At 37.6% G+C, this 27,405-nt stretch overlaps 2 protein-coding genes across 3 annotated transcripts; one reads left to right on the top strand and one right to left on the bottom strand.

The window, feature by feature from the left end:
- Positions 2,433–4,211, top strand: LOC105156056 (protein GPR107). Its single transcript, XM_011072088.2, has one exon. The coding sequence runs from the start codon at positions 2,660–2,662 to the stop codon at positions 3,971–3,973; it is 1,314 nt and encodes a 437-aa protein (XP_011070390.1). The 5' UTR covers positions 2,433–2,659; the 3' UTR covers positions 3,974–4,211.
- Positions 22,178–24,892, bottom strand: LOC105156057 (growth-regulating factor 8). Of its 2 annotated transcripts, XM_011072090.2 has the most exons (5): positions 24,509–24,890; positions 24,287–24,421; positions 23,879–24,052; positions 23,431–23,746; positions 22,178–23,081 (listed from the first exon to the last, which is right to left on the bottom strand). In XM_011072090.2, the coding sequence occupies exons 1-5, from the start codon at positions 24,609–24,611 to the stop codon at positions 22,334–22,336; spliced, it is 1,476 nt and encodes a 491-aa protein (XP_011070392.1). In that variant the 5' UTR covers positions 24,612–24,890; the 3' UTR covers positions 22,178–22,333. The 2 variants fall into 2 exon arrangements, with proteins under 2 accessions (XP_011070392.1, XP_011070391.1); XM_011072089.2 differs by having other exon boundaries at positions 24,287–24,892.

Raw genomic sequence — 27,405 nt, forward strand, 5'->3', positions numbered from 1 at the left:
AAAGAAAAACTTAAAATAATATGAAGATAATGGTTGAATATGATTATGAAGTGATAAAATTCATGTGGATTGCGAAAGTATGCTGTAAAAAAGCATAAAACTAAAAGAAAATAGAGTGTGAGAATAAGAGATTTTTGTTTTTCAATGATTGCACAAAGTTTCTATTTATAAGAAATGAATTAAAGACAATTTTAGTCTCCTAACTTCAAGCACTTCTCATTTTAGTCCCGTAACTTCCTAAGGTTCCATTTTAGTCCTCTATAACTTAAAATAGCTCAATTTTGATACACATCTGATCGGAAAATTGGTTCAGTCATCGAAAAAAGGCACATGGCCATCACGTGACTTTTTTAATTGGGGATTTCATTTTTATTAACTAAAAATGCGCTTACATGGCGGAAACGGCACGTGACTTGCGAGAAAACAGACTACTATGCTTGTGTTCCGTTTTTGGAGGGAAATAAAGGCGCCCAAAATACATTTTTTTGCTATTTATATACCTAATAACCAACAAACACCACACAATATTTTCATCTTTTTTTCATAGGCCAAAAGATGTCACAAACATCTTAAAATTCTTTAAATATTGAATGCTATTGTCGCAAAATGAGATGCATTGGCAGTAGATTTTTTGGCTTGTATAGCAACAGATTTTTGAATTGTGTTGGCAGCCGTTTTTTGGTTTGTATAGCAGCAGGTTTTTGACTTGTATTGGCAAGAGAAATTTGTGAAGTTTTAAGGAACAAAATATTGTTAGGTACTGTAAGACTTTTGGCACATTTTGAGTTTATAAAGTGATAGTATTTGGCAGATTTTAAGCATGTAAAGTTGTACTTTACAACACATTTCATTAATGATCAAAATCTGTGCATTTGAGTATATTTTCTTTTCCTTTTGCAATTTAGTGCTTTTTGTGCAATTTTAATTTTCGTTTTTATTGCTTTCAGGAGATGCTACAACATAAACTACAATTACTTGCAAAAAAAGGCATATCCATTAGTCCTTTTACATATAAATGACTATTACTAAAAGGTCATCTAGTAATATATAAGAACATCAAATAATGCATAATAACCTAATTTTCAAACTACCAACATACATAACAACAACAAAAAAATTCAACCATTACAGAGATCGAAATTTGATTTCTTCGACGCATTTTTTGAATTTCTTCTTCTTGCAAATTCAATCGGCGCAACAAATCGAGAATTATTACTGTAATTGTTACGCACATTGGTGGATCAAACCACATAAAAAATCCACATCCACCTCTACCTCTACTCGAAAAACAAGTATAAAAGCTTCTACCTGGATTGTCACTTGTCCACAAGGTCTTCAAATGAGCACCTTTATGACAATATCATTCAATATTTGAAGAGTTTTGAGATATTTGTGACATCTTTTGGCCTATGAAAAAAAGATGAAAATGTTATGTGGTGTTGTGGGTTATTGAGATATATAAAAAGCAAAAAAATATATTTTTGGCGCATTATTTCCCTCCGAAAATTGAACACAAGCATAGTAGTCTGTTTTCTTCGCCAGCTGACCAAGTCACGTGCCGTTTTCGTTAGTTGTTAACGGAACAGGACCATTACTGTTAAAAAAAAATAGAATTTTGTGACTAAATGTGTTGAACATGTAAAGCGTGGGACCAAAAGTGATAAGAGCCCTATCTAGTGGTACCAAAAATGATATTTTGCCTTAATAAGTTAAATAGTTATATAATGAATGAGTATAATACATACAGAAAAGAATTTCATGTAATCTTTTTTATATTATATTTGTTGTGTCTCTATTATATTAACTTATTACTTTACTTTTAATTTAAATTCTTTACATATTTTTCTATATCTTAATTAAAATATTCTTTTTAGTTAGAACACAATTTACTAATAATTTAATATGTAACAATATTAAAATAGATTAAAAATAATATAATTATTTAAGGGGGGACAATTTTGCCAAATCAGTCAATTTAAGAAGGGGTAAGTGTTGCAATTATTAATTTAGTGAGATAAATGCTACTTCAAAAAGTAACAGGAGATGCTTTGCAAATAATGAAAACGGGAGTGTGGTAAGAATACGAAATCTTTGGGTGCTAGACTTAGTTTTTTGAAAACATGATTCTTCATTGATCACAACTACAGTGTGATCCAAATGTTTGCGTGTAGTGTCACATTGAGCCATGTGGTACTGAAGTATCCGAATGTGGGAGGATCATGTGAGTCGCACATGACTTTGTTAATATTTAAAGTACAGTTAAATCTAAATATATTGAAAGTCTAAAAGTTGAGGAACTACATGTATTTTTGTACTAAAATATGGGGGGGTCAAATGGATTTTAGTAAGTGTAGGGGTCAAAATAAAATTTTTCCAAATTTGAAACGCAGTATAAGAAACTATTCCAAACACATCGGCCAGTTTCCGCACTTACAGTCATTGCACCAACTTCTAACCTCATTTGACAACTGAAAATCAAAAACATCCTCAATTGTTCCGCACTTCGGTTTCTCAGAATCTTCACAAAGAATCATACATCGCCCCACCAAAATGATCGAACAAATAAACCAAACGAGGAACAAATCCGGAAGATAGACAAACACCATCATTCTTTCCCTCTTCTTTGCTCCAGCGAGCGAGTGCGAGAGATCCGATCGCCATGTCGCTCCCTCTTGTTCTGTTAAGCCTCCTCTCAGTCGCCTCACTCGTCGCCGCCGAGGTCCGTTTCTCCGAAATTCGATCCGATGGCCGCCCCATAATCCCCTTCGACGAGTTCGGGTTCACGCATCGCGGTCGTTTGGAGCTGAACATCACTAAACTCTCTCTATCCGGGCCGACACCGGACTCGCCAGCGCTTTCGAAGGTGGGGTTCTTCCTCAGCACCCGGGACGCCTGGGTTCATGTGCTCCAACAGATTGAGGACGGCGAAATCAACTGCGTCCTAGGATCAGACGCCGTACAGAAAGTCTACACCTTCGATCGTCTCCCCAGCCTCACCACCACCGAATTGAATTACGTTTACGCCGAAATAGATGCTGATCAGTACACACTTGTGTTCGCCAACTGCCTTCCGCAGCTTAAGGTCTCGATGAGTGTTCGTTCGGCGATGTACAATTTAGAAGACGGTAACTCCAATCGCCGCGATTATCTCTCTGCTGGTAAAACTGTTTTGCCTAGGGCTTTTTTCCTGTTCTCCATCATTTATTTCGTTTTGGCTGTTGTATGGGTCAATGTTTTGTACAAGAAAAGGTTGACTGTTCATGGGATTCACTACTTTATGTTGGCTGTGGTGCTTTTGAAAGCATTGAATCTATTGTGCGAGGCTGAGGACAAATCATATATCAAGCGAACGGGGTCGGCCCACGGCTGGGATGTCTTGTTTTACATATTTAGTTTCTTGAAGGGGATTACTTTGTTTAGTTTGATTGTGTTGATTGGAACTGGATGGTCGTTCTTGAAGCCATACTTGCAAGATAAGGACAAGAAGGTTTTGATGATTGTGATACCGCTTCAGGTGGTTGCGAATATAGCCCAGGTTGTGATCGATGAGACCGGGCCTTTCCGCCATGAGTGGGTCACATGGAAACAAGTGTTCTTGCTTGTTGATGTCATCTGTTGCTGCGCAGTGCTTTTCCCAATTGTTTGGTCCATCAAGAACTTGCGGGAAGCGGCCAGGACTGACGGGAAGGCTGCGGTGAATTTGATGAAGTTAACTTTGTTTAGGCATTATTACATTGTGGTGATATGCTACATTTACTTTACTCGGGTGGTCGTTTACGCACTGGAAACTATAACTTCTTACAAATACCTTTGGACTAGCATAGTCGCAGGAGAGTTGGCTACATTGGCGTTCTATGTATTCACAGGGTACAAATTCAAGCCGGAGGCTCATAATCCATACTTTGTTATTGATGATCAAGACGAAGACGCTGCAACGGAGCAATTGAAGCTCGAAGATGAGTTTGAACTATGAGCTGTGTCTGGATTTAAGGATGTCGATTTTGCATCAACAAGCTGGAGAAGAATGAGGTAGATGCTATGCCCTTATGCAGGTTGTCTAGTTGTGCTTTATTTTTTTATTTTATATTGATACTTGGCTTATATATACCTGAACTAGCATTGTAGTTTCACAAACTTAGAGTTCTCTGTCAATTTTGCTGAAAACGATGATGTCTGTGAAGTGGATATCTCATGGATCATCCTTTTCTTTATCCTTTGATGATTCAGTTTGCTTTATCATTCGTAACTCTGTAAGCATTGAGATGATGTAGCAAAAAGTAATTTATATGTCCCAACGATATAGTCTGGTTGGTAGTTGGGATTTAGCTTTGAGAATAACTTTTTGTTCACGGTGGAGATGAAGCTCTGGTTGGCTGGCTGCCGCCTCAAGATTATAACGTGTGAATATTAAATGAGTGATAAAATTAAAAATTTATATAATTTTTTACTAACTTTAGCATTTTTTATTCAAATTTTAATGAAAAAGGGTTAGGTATAAACAGTAAATTTTTTAAGGCGTGTAATTGTAGTTTTAAAACTTTTTTAAAGAAAAATGTATTTTTTTACATTTTTTAAGTGTAATTAACCCTGTACATATATAAGCAGATAATTATGATTTTTATAAAGTTCGGGATCCCCCACTATCTATCTGATATACAATTCCATGGTTTCTAGTTACTTTTTTATAAGTTCTAGGGATAATTTATATTTTGTTATTCGAATTATTATTGTTTTTATTTTTTGCCATCTAAATTTTTTTATATCAACTTACCATCTCAACTTTATAAAATTTTGTATTGTCATTTATAATTATTTTTTCATCAAGTATTTTGTCAAAAATCATCACATGCAGTGCACATGTGACATTTAAGAATTATTTGATGTGATATTTTAGACATATGCACAACATATAATATTTTTACGGCAGAAAAATCAACAAAAAAATGATCATATGTGGCAAAGTACAAATTTTGCAAAGTTGAAATGGTAAGTTGACACAAAAGAAAAAAACAGGCACCAAATGTAAAAACATGCATAATTTGGATGGTAAAATATAATTTACCCTAAGTTCTATTTCTAAACTTTTTTTTGGTAATTTGGAGTAAATCGTAATTTTAGTCTCCAAGTATAGAGTGGTTTATAATATTAGTTTCATACTTCTTGAAATAGCCAATATTAGGCCCACACTTGAAAATGTTGAAAAGTTAGTCCTACACTTTAGGAAAACGTTGCAAAGTTAGTCCCACGGTAAAAAAATTGTAATGTTTGAGATTAAATTTATAACATTTTTTTAAAGTGTGGGACTAACTTTGTAACGTTTTCATTAAGTGTGGGACTAATATTGCAATGAGGGACTAACTTTACATTATTTTTTTAAAGTGTGGGAGTAATGTTGACTATATCAGAGAGTATGATACGAATATTACAAACTATCATATATTTGGGATCAAAATTATAATTTTCTTGTAGTTTTGAAAACAAAATTATAAATTTCCACTACGATGTAAAGTACACAATTTGTAATATGTATGTTCGATATTCAAATTATTCATTGATTGTCAAAACTAATTTTTGGATATAACTAAAAAAATACTTAATAGTTCCAATAAATTTTAATGCTAAAATCAACGTGGAGCTTATTAAAAGTAAATTTCTTACTAAATTCATTATTACTTTATATTACCAAAGAATTTCACTATTTTATAAAAAATATATATCGTTGCTGTTAGTGATATTTGCTGTAGTGTATGAAAATCATGTGGTTACAGAGATATAGGGTTAGGAAATTGATTCTCCCTGGAAGGCTACTCTAATATCGTAAACTTGATTAACATACACAATGAAAAAGATGAGTTTATGCCTTTTTGCTACTGATTTCCTCCAATTTTTTGGGAGACATTTACGTGTGGGTAATTTTGTGTCGTGGACAAATCAAATATCTACTATTTTAATTATAAAATAGATGAAGATTCACCATCATTTCAATCCGGCCCGATTTGTTCCAAAATTGAGTATGTATGAATTCATAGTACCCGTCTGATCATTTTTAAATATATGGTTTATGATGTTGAGGTTAGTAAAGAATTTTCCCACTCCAAACCACTGATCGCTTACGAATTTCTCCTTTTATAGTTTTCTTACGTCTTATAAGATGTTTTTCAAACTTATAAAAAATTACTAATAACAAATTTGTAATATTTATATAAAAATATAAATTTTTTATGTGCTTGTTCCCTATTATGAAAAGACGTTTTATACTCTTACTTAAGTAATTTTTATAATAATAAATAAAAATTAGCTTTAAAAGTATAAAATTCTATTAAAAGATGACTATTTAAGAGTTTAATACCTCTTAAATATATTCTACTAAAAAAATATGCCTGTGCACTTAATTTGTTAGAATATATTTTTAAATACTTTAAAAATATTATTTTACTAGGGCAAAATATAACTTAAAATGAATAACCCTGGAATAATAAATTCTAAATAATAATTATATTGAAATAATAAATATCATGAAATTTTAAACTAAAATTATCAATCTTATTAAATTAGAAATGCTTTTTCAAAAAAATTAATATGGGTGACTTCTTACTAATTGATTTTAGTAGTAGAAAACTGTTTTGAGATTATATTTTCATGTATTTTTTATTTTTACCGTATTATACCAAAGATAAAATAATACTTCTTAAGTGCAACTTATGATTAAATATATAATAGTGAAAATAACTTAAGTGTTTATTACTATTGTGAGAAAACATTCATATCCTTATTGTATTTTGCTTTCCAATAATAAATTAGAGGGATAATTATTTCCGCACCCCCTTATTTATGGCGTGTTTACAAACCACCCTACTTTTTGTATACTTACATTAACCACCCCTAATAGCCAAAGAATAGGGGTAGTTATGGAATGATGTTATATTTTTGGGAGTGTATGTGTAATTATTTAAAAAGCAATGGTGGTTTGTATAAATAATTTGACGCTTTTGGTGGTGTATGTGTAATATCAAAAGGACACAGAGTGATCTCCATAAGCAAGCCATATATTACAGGATATAAATATAATTATCTCTAAATAAGAAATAATTATAAGAAACCAAATTCTATCAAAGAATAAAAGTTTTTTTTTATTAAAAAATAAAAATTTCATTCAACGGGCAAAATAGCCAACGGGAGTTACGATTCTCCAACATAATTGTAGTCAGCATTCCTAATAAAGAAATGAGCTAAAAGTAAAAAAGTATTTGGTATTCCTAATTTGTCTGAATTACTTAGAAAATGAATAATATATTCTAAAATATAAATGTGTAAATAAATTTTGACATTAATTATTAGGAACAATTTTAAATATCTTTAATAAAAATTTATTTACCTCGGACACTCCAAAATTTCAAAATTATAGCATATGGTAAAATGTAAATAAATAACTAATTCAAACTTCAAAATATAAAAAAATAATAAAGAATAATTATTAGAAAATTCTAAATAAAGATCATCAATTTAATGCGAGGGACTTCGAACTTATTGATTTTATTGTTAATATTAGTATTTGATGTAGGTCGCTCAAAATTAGGTGTTCCGGATCGGGGTCGCTAGGTCGAGCAACCGGGTCGTGATCGCTACCTCCCTCTTTCAAGCTACCTGGAACGGATCCTGAGAACACAGCAAACGTCAGACTAACCGAGAGGCCCTCGGCGATGGCCCTCCGATGCTTAAGTCAGAAAGGATGGGATCGAAAATAAGGTAATGGGATCGAGCTAGAACACAAATTGGCGGTAAAAATAGATAGTCAAAACGTATTTAAAATACCATAAATGAGGGTATTTATACTGGTACGGTACCCTCTGCATGCATCACACGTGGCTCCAGTGAGGGCGCGCCACGTCACCCTCTGTCGGACCTGCAGCCGCTGCTGCTGCAACTGCACAGTGGGCCCCACCATGCGCAGTCATAGGCTCAGTCCTAGGTGCAGGCATGATTATAATCTTGGGTGTAGAGCTTGTGCCAAAAATAGGGGGGGTATTTCGGTAATTATGCAAATTCCCTCATCATTACTCCCCCATTTCTCTAAGTGTCATTAATGACACTAAGGGAAATGAACAGTCACATGTCCGTTGGGGGAAGCATCATGGCCGTTCAATCCACGCCACGCGTCCCCTACTGATGGTGTGTGAAAAGGCGCGTCGCTACTGGTACTCCTCTATAAATAGCCCCGCATTTGAACCATTTTGACCGCTGTGCTTAGTCGCGTTCGATCTCTTCCTGCGATCTATCTCCGAATTCCAGGTACTTTTTCCTCCTTTCTCCTTCCAGCTTTTGATATGTCGTCTGAGTCTAGGAGTGTATCCGTTCATGTGTCTGTTTCTGAGTCTGCGGCGAATTCGGAAACGGGTTCGTCGTCTGGGTCGTCCGCGACCTCCCCTCGGGAGGCAGCGGGTACTTCCCGCGACCCTACTGCTTCCGTCTCTCAATCTTCTGCTCTTCCCGAAGAAGTAGGTGATTCTGATGATGTCCCTATTTTCCAAAAATATTCTGAAATGATGCAACAGATTGAACCATTTTGACCGCTGTGCTTAGTCGCGTTCGATCTCTTCCTGCGATCTATCTCCGAATTCCAGGTACTTTTTCCTCCTTTCTCCTTCCAGCTTTTGATATGTCGTCTGAGTCTAGGAGTGTATCCGTTCATGTGTCTGTTTCTGAGTCTGCGGCGAATTCGGAAACGGGTTCGTCGTCTGGGTCGTCCGCGACCTCCCCTCGGGAGGCAGCGGGTACTTCCCGCGACCCTACTGCTTCCGTCTCTCAATCTTCTGCTCTTCCCGAAGAAGTAGGTGATTCTGATGATGTCCCTATTTTCCAAAAATATTCTGAAATGATGCAACAGAAGCCTTGGTTAGGAATAGCGAGCAACCTTAAAATGACCCCCGTTGCCATAAAAAGAAAATATTATATCCCTGCCGATTATGATATTAAAATTCCTCGCTCCTTTGACCGTATGCATCAACCCCCTGAGGGTTATTGCGCTCTGTCCATACTCCATTTGGATGCCGGACTTCGCTTCCCCTTGCCCCGAGAAGTGAACGATATTCTAGTCCGGCTAGGCCTTTGTCCTATGCAATTGTCTCCCAACTCAATCAGCCATATCCTCATGTTTATAATCGTCATGAAATACCTCGATTTACCTTCTTCGTTTGACAATTTTTGGTCCTTGTACAATATCACCTCTTCTAAGAGATCGGGCGAGACTGGATGGTATTATTTGACAGCACGCAAGGACTGCCGCTTTCTAGACGATTTGAGGTCTAACGTCGGTCCTTGGCGTGATAGGTATTTTTTTATTCGACCTCCACCCGGTCAATCTTGGGATTTTCACTTGGGTTGGCGTGAAACAAAACCTAACCCCGATTTTGAAGCTCGCGGGCCTCTCCCCTGCTCCTATCCCGATCAAAAGCTCCTTAGGTGATTCCATATTCTTCCTCATTTATTTTTTCTCATCTTTTGGACGATTTCTAATGACTGATTTACCTTTGCAGAAACTGAAGTTATGCTAGCCAGACTTGCAAACAAGACGAGAGCTAAGAAGGGGACTCTTCCTCCTTCCGTTGATCGCGAATTGAAAGAGGCTGCAGCGGCTGCAAAGGGAAAGCCTAAGACCCGGGCCGCGACCCCAACTCCTTCCCCCCACGCCACTGCCTCCGAACCACAATCGACCCCCACTACCACTAGGGATCGTACCCCAGACGAGCAAGTCGAGGTGGTAGAAATCTCTGAAGAACCTAGTCTGAAGAGAAAGAGGGGGAAAGAATCCATCCCGAGGCCTGAGCCCACACTACTCACTGAGAGCCAAAGCGATCCTTCCTCGAGATCGACGAAGCAGGGCAGACTCGAGGCTAAACTTGCTGCAGATCGGGTCGCTGAACCCGAAAATAAAAGGAAACTCGCCGCTTTGGAAGAAAACTGGCAAAGGATGAGGGACGAGCGACCTGCTTCTGCCCGACGTGCTGAGATGTCCGGAGAAAAATGGGTACCGGACTGGAACATCTCAAAGAACAGCAGCGTCCTGCGTACCTTTGCGGGGCAAGATTCCTGGGAGGTCTATAAAGCTGCTTGCCTGGAACGCGATCAGGTCATCCTTGCGCAGACCTCCTTGACTTCTCTTGAGGAGCATTTTGCGCACAACATCGCCCAGGTACTTTATTACTTTATTAACCGCTTAATCAGCATGAACTCATTTTTGATCTCATGTAGGCCATGGCCTTCGCGCACCATATTTCCCTGCAAGGCTCCATGTGGAGACATGACAAGATCCAGATAGAGGGGAAGGCCGCGGAGATGGAACGGAAGATACTCGAGCTGCAGACGGTGGTCGAATCCCTGCGTGCAGAGAAAGGGGAGCTTGTCTCTAAGCTGGGGATTTCCGAAAGGGAATTGGAAGAGACTAAGCGAACAACCCACACCGATCGAGTGGCTGCTTTCGAGTCCGGCAGGGAAGAAGGATTAGCCGAGGGTCGAGATCGGGGCATGGCCGAGGGCAAAGCTTCATTTCTACAGAGCCAAGACTTCCAAGGCATGATGAAAGAGGCTCGGCTGAACGGTGCTCGAGACTTTCTGAGATCCCAAACCTTCCGAGCGGCCGTGGAAAACCAAGCCACGGAACTGATGATTGAGGGATTTGAAAAATGCCAAGGACAAATCCAGAAGCTCAATGGATTGGCCGAAGGTTTCGATCTCGATCAGTTGGATGTCTCTTTTGACAGAAACCTCGAGCCTTACCCTTCCGGCCCTGAACCAACTGATGCCTTCCCGGAATTCCTACCCTTGATGGATGATCTTCCCCCTCCATTTCCTATTTCATGATGCTCGTCGGACAAACACCCTTTTTGTAATTTTTGGTGCATTCGCACAATTACAGCGGGTATCCCCCGTTATTTTTGTAATTTCACGACCGAGGTTGTTTTTGTCGCCCCGGGAATATATAAAATTTCGAATTACCCATTTTTATTGCCTTTTTTGCTGATCGTTTTCCATGATTAGGAATCCTGAATTTACATCACTGCACTCCTTGTGGATCCTTAAAGATAACAAATCCTGCGATCATTTGAGGTCGCTTATGAACCTTAGTCTGAGAAATCCTGCGTTCTTTCCAGACCGCTTATGAACCTTGTTAGGTTAAGAGATCCTGCAATCTTTTGAGATCGCTTATGAACCTTGTTAGGTTAGGAGATCCTGCAATCTTTCGAGATCGCTTATGAACCTTGTTAGGTTAGGAGATCCTGCAATCTTTTGAGATCGCTTATGAACCTTGTTAGGTTAGGAGATCCTGCAATCTTTTGAGATCGCTTATGAACCTTGTTAGGTTATGAAATCCTGCCTTCTTTTCAGATCGCTTATGAACCTTGTTAGGTTAGGAAATCCTGCAATCTTTTGAGATCGCTTATGAACCTTGTTAGGTTAGGAGATCCTGCAATCTTTTGAGATCGCTTATGAACCTTGTTAGGTTAGGAGATCCTGCAATCTTTTGAAATCGCATGTAATTTAGATAATGACCTTTTATAGGTCGCCTTTTTGAGGCGGGAATGTCTTCCATAGACAAGTACACAACTCTCTTCTTATCGTCTTTTTTAGACGAGTACAGACCCTTCTCACAGCAAAATTCTCATGACTAAGCTTACAAGCGTTTCAAGCATAAAACTTTTTTAAGTTATGAATATTCCATGGTCGCGGCAAGTTCCTTCCTTCTAAATCTTGGAGTATGTACGTCCCTTTCTTCCGGATTTCCACAACTTTATATGGGCCGTCCCAAGTCGGATCGAGTTTTCCCACATGCTTAGATACTTCCACTTTCTTGAGCACCAGGTCTCCGACCTGGAAATGCCGTGGTCGCACTCGACGATTATAACTCCGGGTCATCATGCTTTTGTAGCGCAATATTTTCGCGTAAGCGCGATCCCTTCCTTCTTCAATCACAGTCAGATCAAAGGCCCGTTCTTGGGAAAACAAAACGGGGTCTCTCCGGTCGCCGTTCGCGGGGTCGTTCGATATGCCCAGAGAACCCCAGGCAATTCTTCGACCCATCCCCCCTTCGCTCCTTCCAACCTGGTCTTTAAGTGTTGCAACAGGGTTCGGTTGGTTACCTCCGCTTGACCGTTCGCTTGAGGGTTCCCGACCGCTGTGAAATTCTGCTGAATTTTCAACTCCTTGCACCACGCCATGATCTTCTTTCCTTGGAACTGGGTTCCATTGTCTGATACAAGAATGCGGGGGATTTTGAACCTGCAAATGATATTTTTCCAAATAAAATTAATTACCTCTTTCTCAGAGATCCTGGCGAGAGCCTCAGTCTCGACCCATTTGGAAAAATATTCGACCGCTACGATCAGGAACTTCTTCTGTGCCATCGCTTGGGGGAAAGGGCCCACGATATCTATCCCCCATTTATCGAACGGACACGCGACCTTCAGAGGTTCAAGAGGGGTCGCTGGTGAGTGCAGCAGTCCAGCATACCTCTGGCAACTTTCGCATTTCTTGGCAAAATCCTTCGCATCCTCTACGACCGTAGGCCAGAAATAACCCTGCCTCAAAATCTTCTGCGCCAGCGATCTCCCTCCTGAATGATTTCCGCAGCTGCCTTCATGTATTTCTCTTAAAACGTACTGCGCTCTTTCTGCATCCAGGCATTTCAGTAGAACGCCTTCCGGGGTTCTTTTGTATAGGTCGTCCCCGATCATGGTAAAACGATTAGCTTTGAACTTTAATCTCTTTGCCGCAATCGAGTCCTTCGGCAGTTCTCCATACCTCAAGTACCTGATAAATGGTGTTTTCCAAGACTCTTCCGCCTCGACCAGGTGAACCTCTGTCTCTTCAATCACCGGTCGAGTTTTCACCATCACCGCGATCTTTCTTTCTTTAACTCCCTCGATCAGCGACCCGAACCGCGACAATGCATCTGCACGCATATTTTCGTCTCTCGGTATCTGACTGATCGTGCACCGCTCAAATCTCTTCATCATCTCCTTTACCTTCGCTTGGTATTGTATCATGGACCGCTCTCGTGTTTCGTACGTACCTTGTACCTGCATTGCAACGAGTTGTGAGTCCGTGTACACATCTATTTGCCTTATGCCCCCATCGATTGCCGTCTGCAACCCTTGAATCAGAGCCTCGTATTCGGCTTCATTGTTAGTTGCTGGGAAATCTAACCGGACCGCGATTTCGATTTCAACTTCGGCTGGTCCTTGCAAATAAATGCCCGCTCCACCGTTTTTTGAGGTCGAGGACCCGTCTACATGTAAAAGCCACCTCTCCTCCTTTTGTGGCTGATCGCCCGCGAACTCGACCAGAAAATCGGCGAATACCTACGCCTTTATCGCGTTCCTTGTCTGAAACTCAATGTCAAACTCCCCTAACCATCCTGCCCGATGTATCCGGCTTCGCCATAACCTGCTTCAGAGGGTGATTTGTCAGTACAACAATGGGGTGGGATTGGAAGTAAGGTCGCAGCTTTCTCGCCGTAATCACCAAAGCTAGCGCTAGCTTTTCTATCTGGATGTACTTCTTCTCTGCTCCCTGCAGCATCTTGCTCACATAGTATACCGGGCTCTGCCTGCCGCCTTCCTCGCGAACTAACACTGAGCTCACTGCATAATCAGAAACAGCCAAATACACGTACAGCTTTTCCCCCACCATGGGATTAGAGAGCAAGGGTGGGGTGGTTAAATATACTTTAAGCTCTTGGAGAGCTCGTTCACATTCTTCGTTCCATTCGAAGTTGTTAACCTTTCTCAAAATTTTAAAGAAGGGTAAGTTGCGATCAGCAAACCTGGCGATGAAACGGTTCAGCGAGGCGATCCTTCCTGTCAGCTGCTGCACTTCCTTTATAGATTTTGGTGATTCTAGCTACATAATTGCCTTGATTTTTTCTGGGTTCGCTTCAATGCCTCGTTCGCTGACCATGTAACCCAGAAACTTGCCGCCCCGCACCCCGAAGGTGCACTTGGACGGGTTCAGCTTCATTCCATATGATCGCATGATATCGAAAGCTGTTCGCAAGTTTGTCAAGTGATCGTCCTCCTTCTTACTCTTGACCAGCATGTCATCCACGTATACTTCCATCGTGTTCCCAATATGGTCCTTGAACATGCGGTTTACCAGTCTTTGGTAAGTTGCTCTTGCGTTCTTTAACCCGAATGGCATCACATCATAACAGTATACTCCCTTTTTGGTTACGAACGCAGTCTTTTCAGCATCTTCCTTTGCCATGAAAATTTGATGGTAGCCTTGGTACGTGTCCATCATACTAAAGAGTGCGCATCCTGCCGTTGAATCCACCAGCAGGTCAATCCTTGGATGGGTCTTTAGGGCATGCCTTATTAAGGTCCGTGTAGTCCGTGCACATCCTCCATTTTCCTGCTGCTTTAGGGACCACCACAACATTTGATAGCCAGGTCGTGTACTGGATTTCTCGAACAAAGCCAGCACGCAACAACTTGGCGACCTCTTCTTCGATTATCTTATTCCTCTCGACCCCGAAAACCCTCTTCTTCTGCTTCACTGGTTTGACCTGTGGATCAATATTCAGTCTATGAACAATAATCTCGGGATTGATACCTTGAAAATCTGATGGGCTCCACGCGAACAGGTCATGATTACTCCGTAAGAAGTCGATCATCATCGCCTCCATTTCCGTAGTCATCTGCGATCCGATCCTGGTCGTTTTCTGAAAGTTCCCAGAGATCAACTCCACCTCCTTATACTCGCCCGATGGTTCAATCCTTTCCATCTTTCCTCTCTTTGCTGCCTCCCGGCTCATTTCCTCCTTTCTTTTTTCTTTCTTCGACTCTCCCTGCTTCACAGCAAGATTATAGCACTGCCTTGCTGTCCGTTGGTCGCATTTGACTTCTCCGATTCCCTGTGGCGTCGGGAACTTCATCTTCAGATGGAAGGTAGATACCACTGCTCGAAACTTGTTCAATCCTGGTCGTCCCAACACAACATTATACGCGAACGGGCTATCAACGACCAGGAACGAGATCATGCACGTCTTCCTCTTGGGCTCCTCACCTAGCGACACTGGCAGCTCGATTACACCTTCTGGGATGACCTCGTTCCCTCCGAACCCAACTAGGGGTGTTCGTACGGCCTTTAGTTTCACATCTCCCAAATCCATTTTCCTGAGGACATCACTAAAAATAATGTCAACAGAACTGCCATTATCAATCAATACCTTGTGTACCTGGTAGTTCGCAATGTCCATCTTTATGACCATAGGGTCGTTTTGTTCCACCATGTCAGCACTTAAATCCTCGTCCCCGAAGATGATGCTCTCCTGTTTTTCCACATGCATCATTAGCCCATCATGTTTCCACCTGCTTTCTCGAGCGTACCTTTTCCTTGCTCTACTTGAATCTCCACTCGTGGGTCCCCCCGAGATAGTGTGGATGACACCCTTGTTAGGAGCATTGTCTCGAGCTCCGCTCGCCCCCGCTTCATCCCTCTGGAGCCTTTCCCGGCTTCGCGACCTACTGCGATCTCGCTGTTCTGCCCTCCTATCAATCAAATGTTTGAAATACCCTTGTCTTATCAACCGTTCAATCTCGTCCTTTAGTTGGGAGCAATCCTCCGTGTTATGCCCCCTATCCTTGTGGAACCTGCAGTACTTATTTGAGTTCTTTTTTGTACGGGTATCCCGCATCTTCTCTGGTCGCTGCAAGAGGCCCTCGTTTTCCACCATCATCATCACCTTTTCTCTGGTAGTCATCAGCGGGGTGTACCTATGGTAACGGGGCACATAAGGTCCTTTCCGCTCGCGATCTCCTTCCGCTCGTTGTTTTCCTTTCCGTGACCTTTCTCCCCTCATCCTGGTCGGATCTCTAGACCAATAATTATCCTTCATGGCGTTTATTTCTTCTTCATCGATATATTTTTGGGCCATCTCCATTAATTGCTCCGTGCCCGTAGGCGGGTCGCGGGCGAGCGCTGATGCAAAAGGACCTTTCTGCAAACCATGGATCAAAATACTAACCATCATGTCGATCCTTAGATCCTGCACCTCCAGCACTTCGTTGTTGAACCTCCCCATGAAAGTTTTCAGCGTCTCGTCCTCCCGCTGTCGGATCGTAAACAGGTGGGTCGCCGATCTCTTTGCTTTTCTCAAAATTAGGTGTTCCGGATCGGGGTCGCTAGGTCGAGCAACCGGGTCGTGATCGCTACCTCCCTCTTTCAAGCTACCTGGAACGGATCCTGAGAACACAGCAAACGTCAGACTAGCCGAGAGGCCCTCGGCGATGGCCCTCCGATGCTTAAGTCAGAAAGGATGGGATCGAAAATAAGGTAAGGTAATGGAGCTAGAACACAAATTGGCGGTAAAAATAGATAGTCAAAACGTATTTAAAATACCATAAATGAGGGTATTTATACTGGTACGGTACCCTCTGCATGCATCACACGTGGCTCCAGTGAGGGCGCGCCATGTCACCCTCTGTCGGACCTGCAGCCGCTGCTGCTGCAACTGCACAGTGGGCCCCACCATGCGCAGTCATAGGCTCAGTCCTAGGTGCAGGCATGATTATAATCTTGGGTGTAGAGCTTGTGCCAAAAATAGGGGGGTATTTCGGTAATTATGCAAATTCCCTCATCAGTATTAGATAATTCTTTTCTGATTGTATTTTTGCTCTTTTTTTTTCCCATAATGTAATGGAGGTAAAATAACACTAATAAATACAATTTAGGTTTAAATTGCAATGACAATATATGCTATTTAAAAAAAAAAAAACAGTAACAATTTGATCAAAGTAAATAAAGTAGAATGAGGACATTTCAATAAAAATTAATATGGATACTATGGATATATCTAGTTAGATTAATTTTTTTATAAAAAAATATAATAAATTATTAATTTAAAATCATTTCATATCAATAAATAAAAAAAGAATTCAGTATATAGTAGTAAAATAAAAAAAAATATAACATTTCATAGAATAATATAACAAACACAAAATAAATTAAAAAATAGAAAATAAATATTAAAAATAAAACATGATCAATTTTAATAAATTAAATCGTATTATCAAAAATTCAAAAATACGGGACTTCGTTAATTTTATTTTAATATCAAATTTTTTATATAGTATATTTTATTGTTGTGCTAATTTGTTCTAGTACAAAATCATTAAACATGAAAATTATTAAATACGAAATGTAAAAAACTCAATTTTAACGTATAAATTTTTTACTTAATATTATCAATTAAATTTAAAAATGAATTACAAAGAACAAATTAAATGATTTATTCATCCATTACAATAATTATGGGCAAATTACATAAGACCCCTTAATTTTAAAAAAATAGCGTGAAATCTCCTTGTGTTATGTTTATTTATGTTATTTAAAGGAGAGTCATGAACATGCAGAATTGACATCATCTTTGAGGTTATTATTATTATTTTTAGTTAACAAATATCCATTTCGATCCCTTTGTTAGACATTTAAGTATGCAAATGTCTTCCCACTCTCATTTTGGAAAGAGCATCATTTTAATAAATTTCATATTATTGACAAATTTTATCTATTATTTAGTTTTATATTTTTAATAAATTATATTTATTTATAAGATATATTATTAATTGAATATTAAAATACATATAATATATAATTTTTAATTTAAAATTTTAATCGACTCGACATAATACGAAATTTATATACTAAAATTAATTGTTCAAGTTTAAATATTTATGGATATAAACAAAATTTTATTATAATTTAAATTTATATTAATAATTTAATTATGTTATGATAAATTTAGAATAAAATAATTAAATACTAAAAAATAAAAGAGTATATAAATTATTTTCAGCTATATTATATTTAATTAAAATTACGACATTTTTTAAAAAAATGGAAAACTAAGAAAAAACTAAAATTGATCATCTTCCCCAAAGCTTCTGACCACCACCGCCGCCCTGCCTCCCCATGGATCTAGTCAATCGCCTCCATCGCCCAGATTGAGCGGCTACGGCGAGGTCACCCAGAAGTTGGGGGCGGCAACACTGGTCACATATATATATATTATGTAACTGTATATATAAATATATATAAGTGTACATATATGTAAGGGATCATTACGCCCCCTTCCTTAAAGTTTGATATAATTACGCGTAGACTCCTTGTAGTTTGAGAAATTACATTTAGCACCCCTGAGGTTTGTTTTCGTCTGATAAATAAGTTCCTTCGTTAGTCAAAATTCATCAAATTTACAGATATTAACCAAAAAAATTGAATAAAAATTAATATTTACCCTCGATTAACTTATTACTGACTTATTGTAGGTCAAATAATTTACATCTTTGCATCTCTGTGTAGAGTTCTCCCTCCAGAATCAAACTCATTTCTGAAATTATAATGAAGTAAACATAAGTCTACTATAAAGTTATCATCATCTACTCTGAAATTAAAGAAAAGCCATCATACCTGATCGTAAAAGTAAGCAATAAAGCCGTCATATGTTATGATGTCGAAGATAGCTCTGTGTTTCGACTTCACGATGAGCTTGTTTGAGCTTGCTCTTAAACAACATACCTTTAACGCTACAATGTGATTGCTCTGCTCAAAAGAGGAAAAACTACATTGTAGTAGCATTTCTACAAGTGGTACCAAGTTATCCTCACAGCCAATCCCTTTTCCCTCCACTTAGCAATTAGAATCTCAGCAAGATAAATAAAGTTCACACGATCTTTTTAGTCCCTTCCAAATACTAAGTTCTTAGATGCCCCTGATCAGCTAAAATATCAAAGACTAAATTTGAGTACTTAATTTTGGTAGATTTACATGAATATAAAGAAAATGATTATATTCCATACAGTAATTGTCTAATGTGAGACCGAAGAAAGGTTGAGCTTTTCACATTAGATTAAGTTATTGTTATTCTGTAAAGTACACACCATTAATATTCGATGGACAAGAAGATCACACTGATCTAAATCTAAACAGGATTGACCATCTTGTCCTTGCGAGATATAAATGTCCAAACTTACCTCTACCAAGAGGCTTTCCTATGTCGAAGTCATTGAGAGTCCACAGCTTTTTCTCTGCTGCTGTGCTCTCTGATGAAGCCTAAAGAAAAAAGCAAAGTGAAAATTAGATATCCAAAGCAATGCATACACATGAAGTGAGCATATTGCACACACAACCAAATTACATCAACTATTTGACTGTGTAACCAAGCTTATAGTGAAGAGACCAAATATACTACAGAAATTTTCTCTCCTTCCATAAAGATAAACAACAAACAGTCATCTAATATCTTTTATGATATCAAGAAAATTAAAGCACTAATACACCATCTTATAGCACAGAAATAAAGCCAATAGAACAATAAAATCCGACCTGCCAATGGCCGTTTTCCTGCCAGCAAACACAGTACATGATCTCAACAATTTGACTTAGTCTTCTTATTACAAACAATTGCAATTTTCACAAGTACATTCTGTAAAATCAAAAGACGCTAAACCCTAAACCAATCATTACATTATCAACCCAAATCCCTCAAACTAAAATCCAATTTCCGAATTACAGGCCAATTATTGGAACTACAATCCAAAAGTCTTTTCAAATCAAATGCAACGAACAACTAATCAAATAACTGAAAAGCACTCTATCATCCCAATTCTTCTCCAATAAACGGAGCCTGCATTTCCAAGATTGTCATAACAGGAAACCACAAGGGGGAAAAGAAGATGAAGAAGATACCTTCAGCAAAGAGGACATCAAATTACAAAAAAGAAAAAGAAGAAGAAGAACGTTGAATGACCTTGGCAATGGAAATCATATTCCAATGAGATCGTAATCACAATAACTCTTTGAAATTTCCAGAACCAAAATCATAAAAAACAAAACCCATTTTAGAATAAAGTTGTAGATTAATAACGCGCAGATTCCTCTTTATACCTTGTGTTCTTGTTCAGACTCCGTCGGGATCCCCATTTTCCGAAAATACACGCACTCAAACGTGTGAGAGATGGAGGCAAGAGGTGAGGGAGATTTGCAGGAGTGAATGAATGAGTTGACATAAATTTGAATTTTAAAATAGAAGGAACAGAAATAGGGGCCTTTATGATCTTTCCGCGGCAAATGCTCCAACGGTCATTTTTTATGTTTATGCCAATGCTCCAACGATCATATTTTATGTTTAAAAAATTCAATTTTTATTTGTTTTTTTCGTATTAAGTAAATAATTTTCTCTATAATAAAAAAACACAAATACACAGCTTAAGATGTTACCAAATATTTTTTTTAATACCATTTCTATATGTAATTTTTCTTGGAGTATATATATTTAGGATAAACTATAACGAATTTTTCTAAAATTTGATATAATTATAAATACTTTTTATTGATTAAAAAATTATAAATATTTTTTAAAATTATGGTCATATAATAAAAACCTCTCATGATAGCTTATTGTAGGGGACATTTATTAGACGACTATTAATTCTAAAGGGATATTTATAATTTTTTAAACAATGAGAGAATATTTATAATCTATATATCTATATCTACACCATATATACAAGCGTGAATCTTTCATGTGTTTGTCCCTATTGTAAAAAGACATTCATACCCTTACTTAAAATAAATAGCATATGAATAATACTATAATACTACCATAATATATCGGAGGTAAAATAATACTACACTAAGTACACCTTACTATTAAATATATAATAGTGAGATTGTCTTGAGCGTTTACTACTATTGTTAGAAGACTTTCTGTGGTTCTCTTTTCAGTAATAGATTAGAGGACCAATTATAGCATTTACACTCCTTTATTTATGGCATGTTTACACAAATTACCCCTGCCTTTTGCATAATTACATTAACCACCCCTAATAGCCAAAGAAGAAGGGTAGTTGATGTTGATATTTTTTTTTTTTTGGTGTATGTTTAATTTTTCAAAAAATAACGGTGGTTTGTGTAAACAATTTTGACATTTGTGGTGGTGGATGTGTAATATAAAAAAGATATGGGTGTTCTCTATAAATATACCATAAGTTACAGGATGTAAATATAATTATCTCTAAATAAAAATTAATTATAAAAATCAATTGCTATCAAAGTAGAAAAGTATTTTTTTTAATGGAAAATTAGAATTTCATTCAACTGCAATTGCAACAAAAAGCAACAGTAAAATAGCCAGTGGGAGATACAATTCTCCAACATGATTGTAGTCAGCATTCCTAGTGAGGAAATGAGCTAAAAGCATAAAAGTATTTGGTATTCTTAATTTGTCTTAATTATGTAGAGAATGAATAATATATTCTAAAATATAAATAAGCAAATAAATTTTAATGTTAATTGTTCGGAATAATTTTAAATACTTTTTTTTAAAAAAAAATTGATTTAGATGTAAATAAATATTAATCCAAACTTCAAAACGTAAAAAAATAATAACGAATACGAGACCTCAAGAACAGTTGTACAGAAAGCATGATTCCCTCTTCTTGAAGTAAAGGAAACACCATTTTTGTAGACAGATACATAGAACAAAAAGAGACATTCTTGCCGGAAAAAAAAAAAAAAAAAGGGACATTCAGATCCAATTTGAACCTTCCAAATTACATAATTGAATATGAAAAAAATAAATTTAAAATATTTTATTCTTTTCAAAGATTATCACATTTGAAATCACAGTATGATAACTAGTTACGTAAATATAAATTGTACGTAAATTTCAAAATGAATTTTATTTTTAAAATTAACAAAGGAGTTAAAAAAATTATTTAATAAGAATATAAATAATTATGTGAAGAATAATTTAATTGGGATCAAAAGCTATATATACATTGCTCCTTTTTTTTTAATATCAAAATGTTATTTGAATGAAATTTAATCACAAGCAATTATTTTTTCATCCAATGCCCATGTATTCCAAATTTTATTGCATTTTGCATTATGTTAACACATAACACGTGTATAAAGTATTTTCCCAAGTAAAATATATGTAATTTTTATAAACGTGATGCAGTGCTGTATATATATTAAATAAAGTAAAAAATACAATATAATTTAAAATAAAGAATGAAATCCATCAAAATACTGATTTGACCTATTCAATCACAAAGTCAAATGAGTACTAATTAAGGAGAGAAAGTGATAGGAAATGGAAGCAGTTATGAGGAGTAAATGAACCAAATTAAAGATGAACATAAAAAAGGAAAATCTCAGGCCACGTTTGCTGCACATCTCTTTGCTCAAGTTCAACCCTTGAATGGCAAAAAACCCATAAAAAATGAAAAACAAACCAAAAAAAAAAGCAACAATTTAAATTTAATATCAGCTGTCACCCAATGAAATTGAGTGCATGGCTGCCATCTTCACAAGAGCTTTTACTGCAGCTGCTATTAGTATTGCTGTTGCTATAGCCATGAGGTGACGGCAAATTCGAACCACCAGCTCTTGTCCCACTAGCATTCCCAAGGCACAGCGCCTCACCCAATGGTCCACCAGGCGGTGAGTTCATCCAAGAAGCAGAACTCAGCCACTGAGATTTCAAAACCCCATCACTATCTCTGTCTGAATTCATCATCATCCCAACATTTCCCAAATCACTGTTTTCATTGTCACCATCAGCTCCATTCCCACCGGACATTGATAGACTGAGAGCAGACGGTGAGAACTTCTTGCTCAAAGCATCAATGAAGTGTCTTGTTGTTGTCTGTGCTCCCTGATCAGTGTTTAGAGAGAGGCAGCTTTCTTGCAAAGAGCCCATTTTTGAATCAAGAAATGAACTGCTGAGCTGATGCTGCTGATGCTGATGATGTTCCAACCTCTGGAGGCTGATGGTATCTGGGATGTAATGATTCAAGCTCATAAAACCTTGCTTATTACCCTCGTATTGATACAAGGAGACATTCTTGGCATGGTCTGTGTTGTCTCTGTTCAACTCCAACCTTGATGATGATGACGATGATGATGATGTCTGAATCAGTTGCTGCCATTGCTGCTGTTGTTGCTGGTTGCAAGTGGAGACAGGGACGGTGTCTCTGCTGCTGCTGCTGCTGCCACCTCTCATGAACCACTCAACGCACCTTCCGTAAAATCAACGAGTCACAGAAAATATCAACACCCGCATTTATTTTGGTGGGATGGGATCTTCTTTATTACTACAATTTCTTTTAAAAAATAATAATTAAATTAAATTAGATTTTAAAATGAAGCATGATACTATCCACGCGTAAATATCGACACGCGATTCGAGTAACAACAAAGTGGAATAGAAGATTTTTAACTCATTTATGAGCATAGAAACAAAAGGCCAGAGAAGAAGCAGACCCCACATGCCAACAACCATTAAACTTCGGATAAGAACAAGAAATGAAATAGAATACTTGAGATAGAAAATTCATGAGGAACCCTAAACAGCATTAATTAGCAGACCTGGTTTTGTCAAATGATGCAGTAGAAGCCATTGTTGGGAACTGAGGAGTTGAGGTCTGAAGGGGCTGTGTAAGGGGAGGAGTAGTAGTACTCGTAGCTGGAAGGATGAGAGGTTGTTGTTGAGAAGAAGGGTTGTGGGCTGAAACTTCCACATGCTTTCTTGAACGGGGTCTGCTCTTGTGGGCGTGGCGCTCGCAGTATTTTTGATCAGGCGCAACGTCTCTTGAGCACCTCCATTTCTTCCCATCTGTTCTCTTGCATCTCCATGGCTCCGGATCCGACCCGTTTGATGAGAACCTCAAATCCAGACCAGATGCTGTAGAAAGAAACACGCAGTACTCTTCAGAATTGTACACATGATAAACACGATTACAGGCAAAAAGACAATAGAGCAATAGTCTTTTCTTGGTTTAATCAAGAGAGAGGGAGAGAGAGAGAGAGAGAGAACTGTTAGATTGGGAGAGTGAAGGAAGAGGTGAACTTGTGGAGGAGGTAGGTAGGAGGAGCTGAGGAGGAACTGGGATTGAGGCCATTATGTACTTGTGTATAACTTTCTGTCTCTCCAGTTCTTGCCACTGTGAGGCTGTGAAAAGAGCTTTTCCAGACACAGCCATGCTTCCTCCTGCAACCAACAACAACAATAAAAATCACATCTTTGAACACTTTTCTGCTGCCTAATACAGAAATTACACCTTTTAGATACAAGAATCGTTTATTTTTCTCTCTCCAAAGTCACCCTTTTCTCCTTTCACCCTCTACTCACAACAAAACATTAAAGGAACAAAACCAAAAAATTAGTGAGCTACAATTCTCATACAAGACCAGACAAAGAAAGAGGGAGAGAGAGAGTTACAACCAGAAGCTCCAAGAGCAGTGCTGTGAGAAATCCTTGGCAGGGAGAGAGTGTCAGCAGCCCCATAGAGATCACCGAAACACGCCACCTGGTTGCCCGCGTTACCAAAAGTGGGCCCACCGCTACCACCTCCATCACCTGCATAGCTGGTAAGGTTAGCATTTCTCCGAGAACAAGCAAGCTGCCGCTGATAATCGCAAAGATTCAGAGCCATGCCCTTCTTACAGGAATACGATTCACTGGGCGGCAACTGCATCTTCAAACCCAACCCAACATCACAATCTAGCATCGATGGCGACGACGATTTTCTTTCACTTCCATTCCTCATTCTTCTTGTCCGCTAGCTTCTCTTCTTACTGTAACCCACAAAACCCAAACCTCAAAACCCTTGTGCAAGAAAAGTTCCTCCTTTTCTTCCTTGTTCTGGTATATATGGTAGGGTGGGGGTGGGGTGGTGATGGTAGAGTTCTCAAGAATGGGTGATTACGGTGCCGCCATTTTGAAGTTTGGGTTTGTGGGTGTTGTGTGGTATTTGCTTCCTATGCTTCCAACATTCGCCCCCGTTACGTTGCGTACTCCCCCATGATGCACCCTGGTCCACTCATATATTGTAGACACGTATGAGATGGATATGGAGTCCAATTCTTTTTAATTTTTATACTTATTTGTTGTTAATTAAAGAAAATTAGTGGTACGTGGCACGTTTTATGGACGTACAAAAATATTTTTAAATTGTACATAATTAATCTTGTTAATGAGAAATTTTCTTTTATATATTTATTTAATTAATTTTTTTGTATAAATAAATAAAATGAATATAATTCTTATATATAATAGGGGAAAATAAAATAATAATATTGGGTTTTAAAATATATAATCTAATACATTTAAACTCAAATACTACTCTATAACGGTTCGAGATTTCGCTGTTTGAGTTTATTTTAATAAAGACTAGGCATCATGACACGTCGTTCCTGTGTGTATATAATACATTATATTTTTATTTTATATATTTTCGATATATATATATATATAAACCAATACTATCACATTTTCAAAAAAAAGAAAGAAAAAACACAACAAAAAAATAAAAAATAAACTTAATTCTCTAACGGTTCGAGATTTCGCTGTTTGAGTTTATTTTAATAAAGACTAGGCATCATGACACGTCGTTCCTGTGTGTATATAATACATTATATTTTTATTTTATATATTTTCGATATATATATATATATAAACCAATACTATCACATTTTCAAAAAAAAGAAAGAAAAAACACAACAAAAAAATAAAAAATAAACTTAAAGATATTATAGACATAACGATTGCGGTGTCATAATCATCATTTGTGAGAAAAAAAGGCATCTTCTTATATATTAGTAGTAACCATTATGACACGTTGTCCCTACGTGCATATAATAAATAACTCTTTACGTTTTAAAATATATAATAAACCAACACATCACATTTAAAAAAATAAATAAATAAATAAAACTAAAACAATTTAGTGATATTATCAAACACAAATAAAAAAAAAATTGGTGTGGGTGAAATTTTCATATTAATATGATAGATAGTATAGATAATATAGATGAGAAAAAAAAAATTAATTGAGTAGGGTGCTTGCAAATGCATAAGGATGTTTTTTATAACTTATAAAAATAATATCGTGGTATAAATAACTGCTATTTATAAGTGAAAATGAAATTTATTTTTTTCATCGTATAGATACTATAAAGTAAATAACAATATTATCAAGAATTCAATTAAAATTTATGATACGATTACTAATTGACTCCACGTAAAAATATGCAAATGGACTACTGTGGACACACATGACCTAAAATGTAAAATCCTTACCTTGCTCGTTCAATTTAATGTAACAACATTTTAATATATATTTGGATATTTTCGAAGCAAAATTGTATTATTTTTCGAAGTACTTGTTATATTAGGTAAATTACAATTTACAATTTTGTGATATATTATCATCATTAGTTTTCTCTGTAACTAAAAAAATGAAAAAAAGCTCACCGTAATAGCAGATGGAATGGAAGTTCATATAACCGCAACCCCGCCGAGAGCCATGACGATCTTAAGTTGGAATTATCGAGGTTTAGGGGTGCCCTTGATTGTTTGCAAACTCGGAGAGTGGATCCTAGATTTTCAACCCTTGTTGGTATTTCTGTTAGAAACAAAATGCAGAAGTACTAGGTTTGAGAGAATTAGAGATCGATTGAAGTTGTTTGCAGTGTGTGTTCCAGCGGTTGGGAAAGCATGAGGCCTCGCACTATTATTGCGTAAGAATGTGGCGATTCAAGTTATTCTCGTTCTCACTGAATCACATTGACGTTCAGGTGAACTCCGTGGGTCAACTGGCGGATTGGAGATTCACTAGTTTGTATGGAGAGACTGATGCGTCAATTAAGAAAGACACATGGAATCGATTGGTTCAACTCAGTAAACAATTAGATACTGGCTCTAACGAGATCCTTCGTCCAAATGAGAAAATAGGTACGCGATGACCAGTATGGCAGATGGAGGACTTCCTTAGAGCCCTACTGAGTAGTGATCTGAGTGACTTGGGATTCCAGGGACTCCTTACAGTTGGTGTAATAGACGGCAGCACCCCGATGCTGTGTGGGCACGATTAGACTGAGCTTGTTGGAATATGCGTTGTCTTTCGAGTTTTTCGAATACAAGTGTAGTACATAGAGCGACACCGTATTTGGGCCATGCCATGCTTGTTATCTCATGGGATCGGATGGAAGGACTAGCGGGATTAAGCGGAAAACTCTGTTCAAATTTGAAACTAGCTAGTTGCAATCTGAGGAGTGTGGGCAAGTGGTGGAACAAACCTCGACTACTGACACAGTAGCAGATCCAAACCTTCAGGTGTGGAGGAAAATACAGAATACACGGGCTCGCCTGTTGTGCTGGAATTGCTCGAGGGGAGTTAGACCGACGAAGCAAGTAAAGGAACTAGATGAACGATTTGAGGCTCTCCAGGTAGGGTGTTTAGACAAAAAGACTTATACAAAGTTGGGACAGATCAGACAGAAGATTGACGAGATTCAAAATGCAGAAATGTTACACTAGCAATAGTGCAGTAAAATGCATTG

This window comes from Sesamum indicum, linkage group LG2 (genome assembly GCF_000512975.1).
Source record: "Sesamum indicum cultivar Zhongzhi No. 13 linkage group LG2, S_indicum_v1.0, whole genome shotgun sequence".
Taxonomy (NCBI): Eukaryota; Viridiplantae; Streptophyta; class Magnoliopsida; order Lamiales; family Pedaliaceae; genus Sesamum; species Sesamum indicum.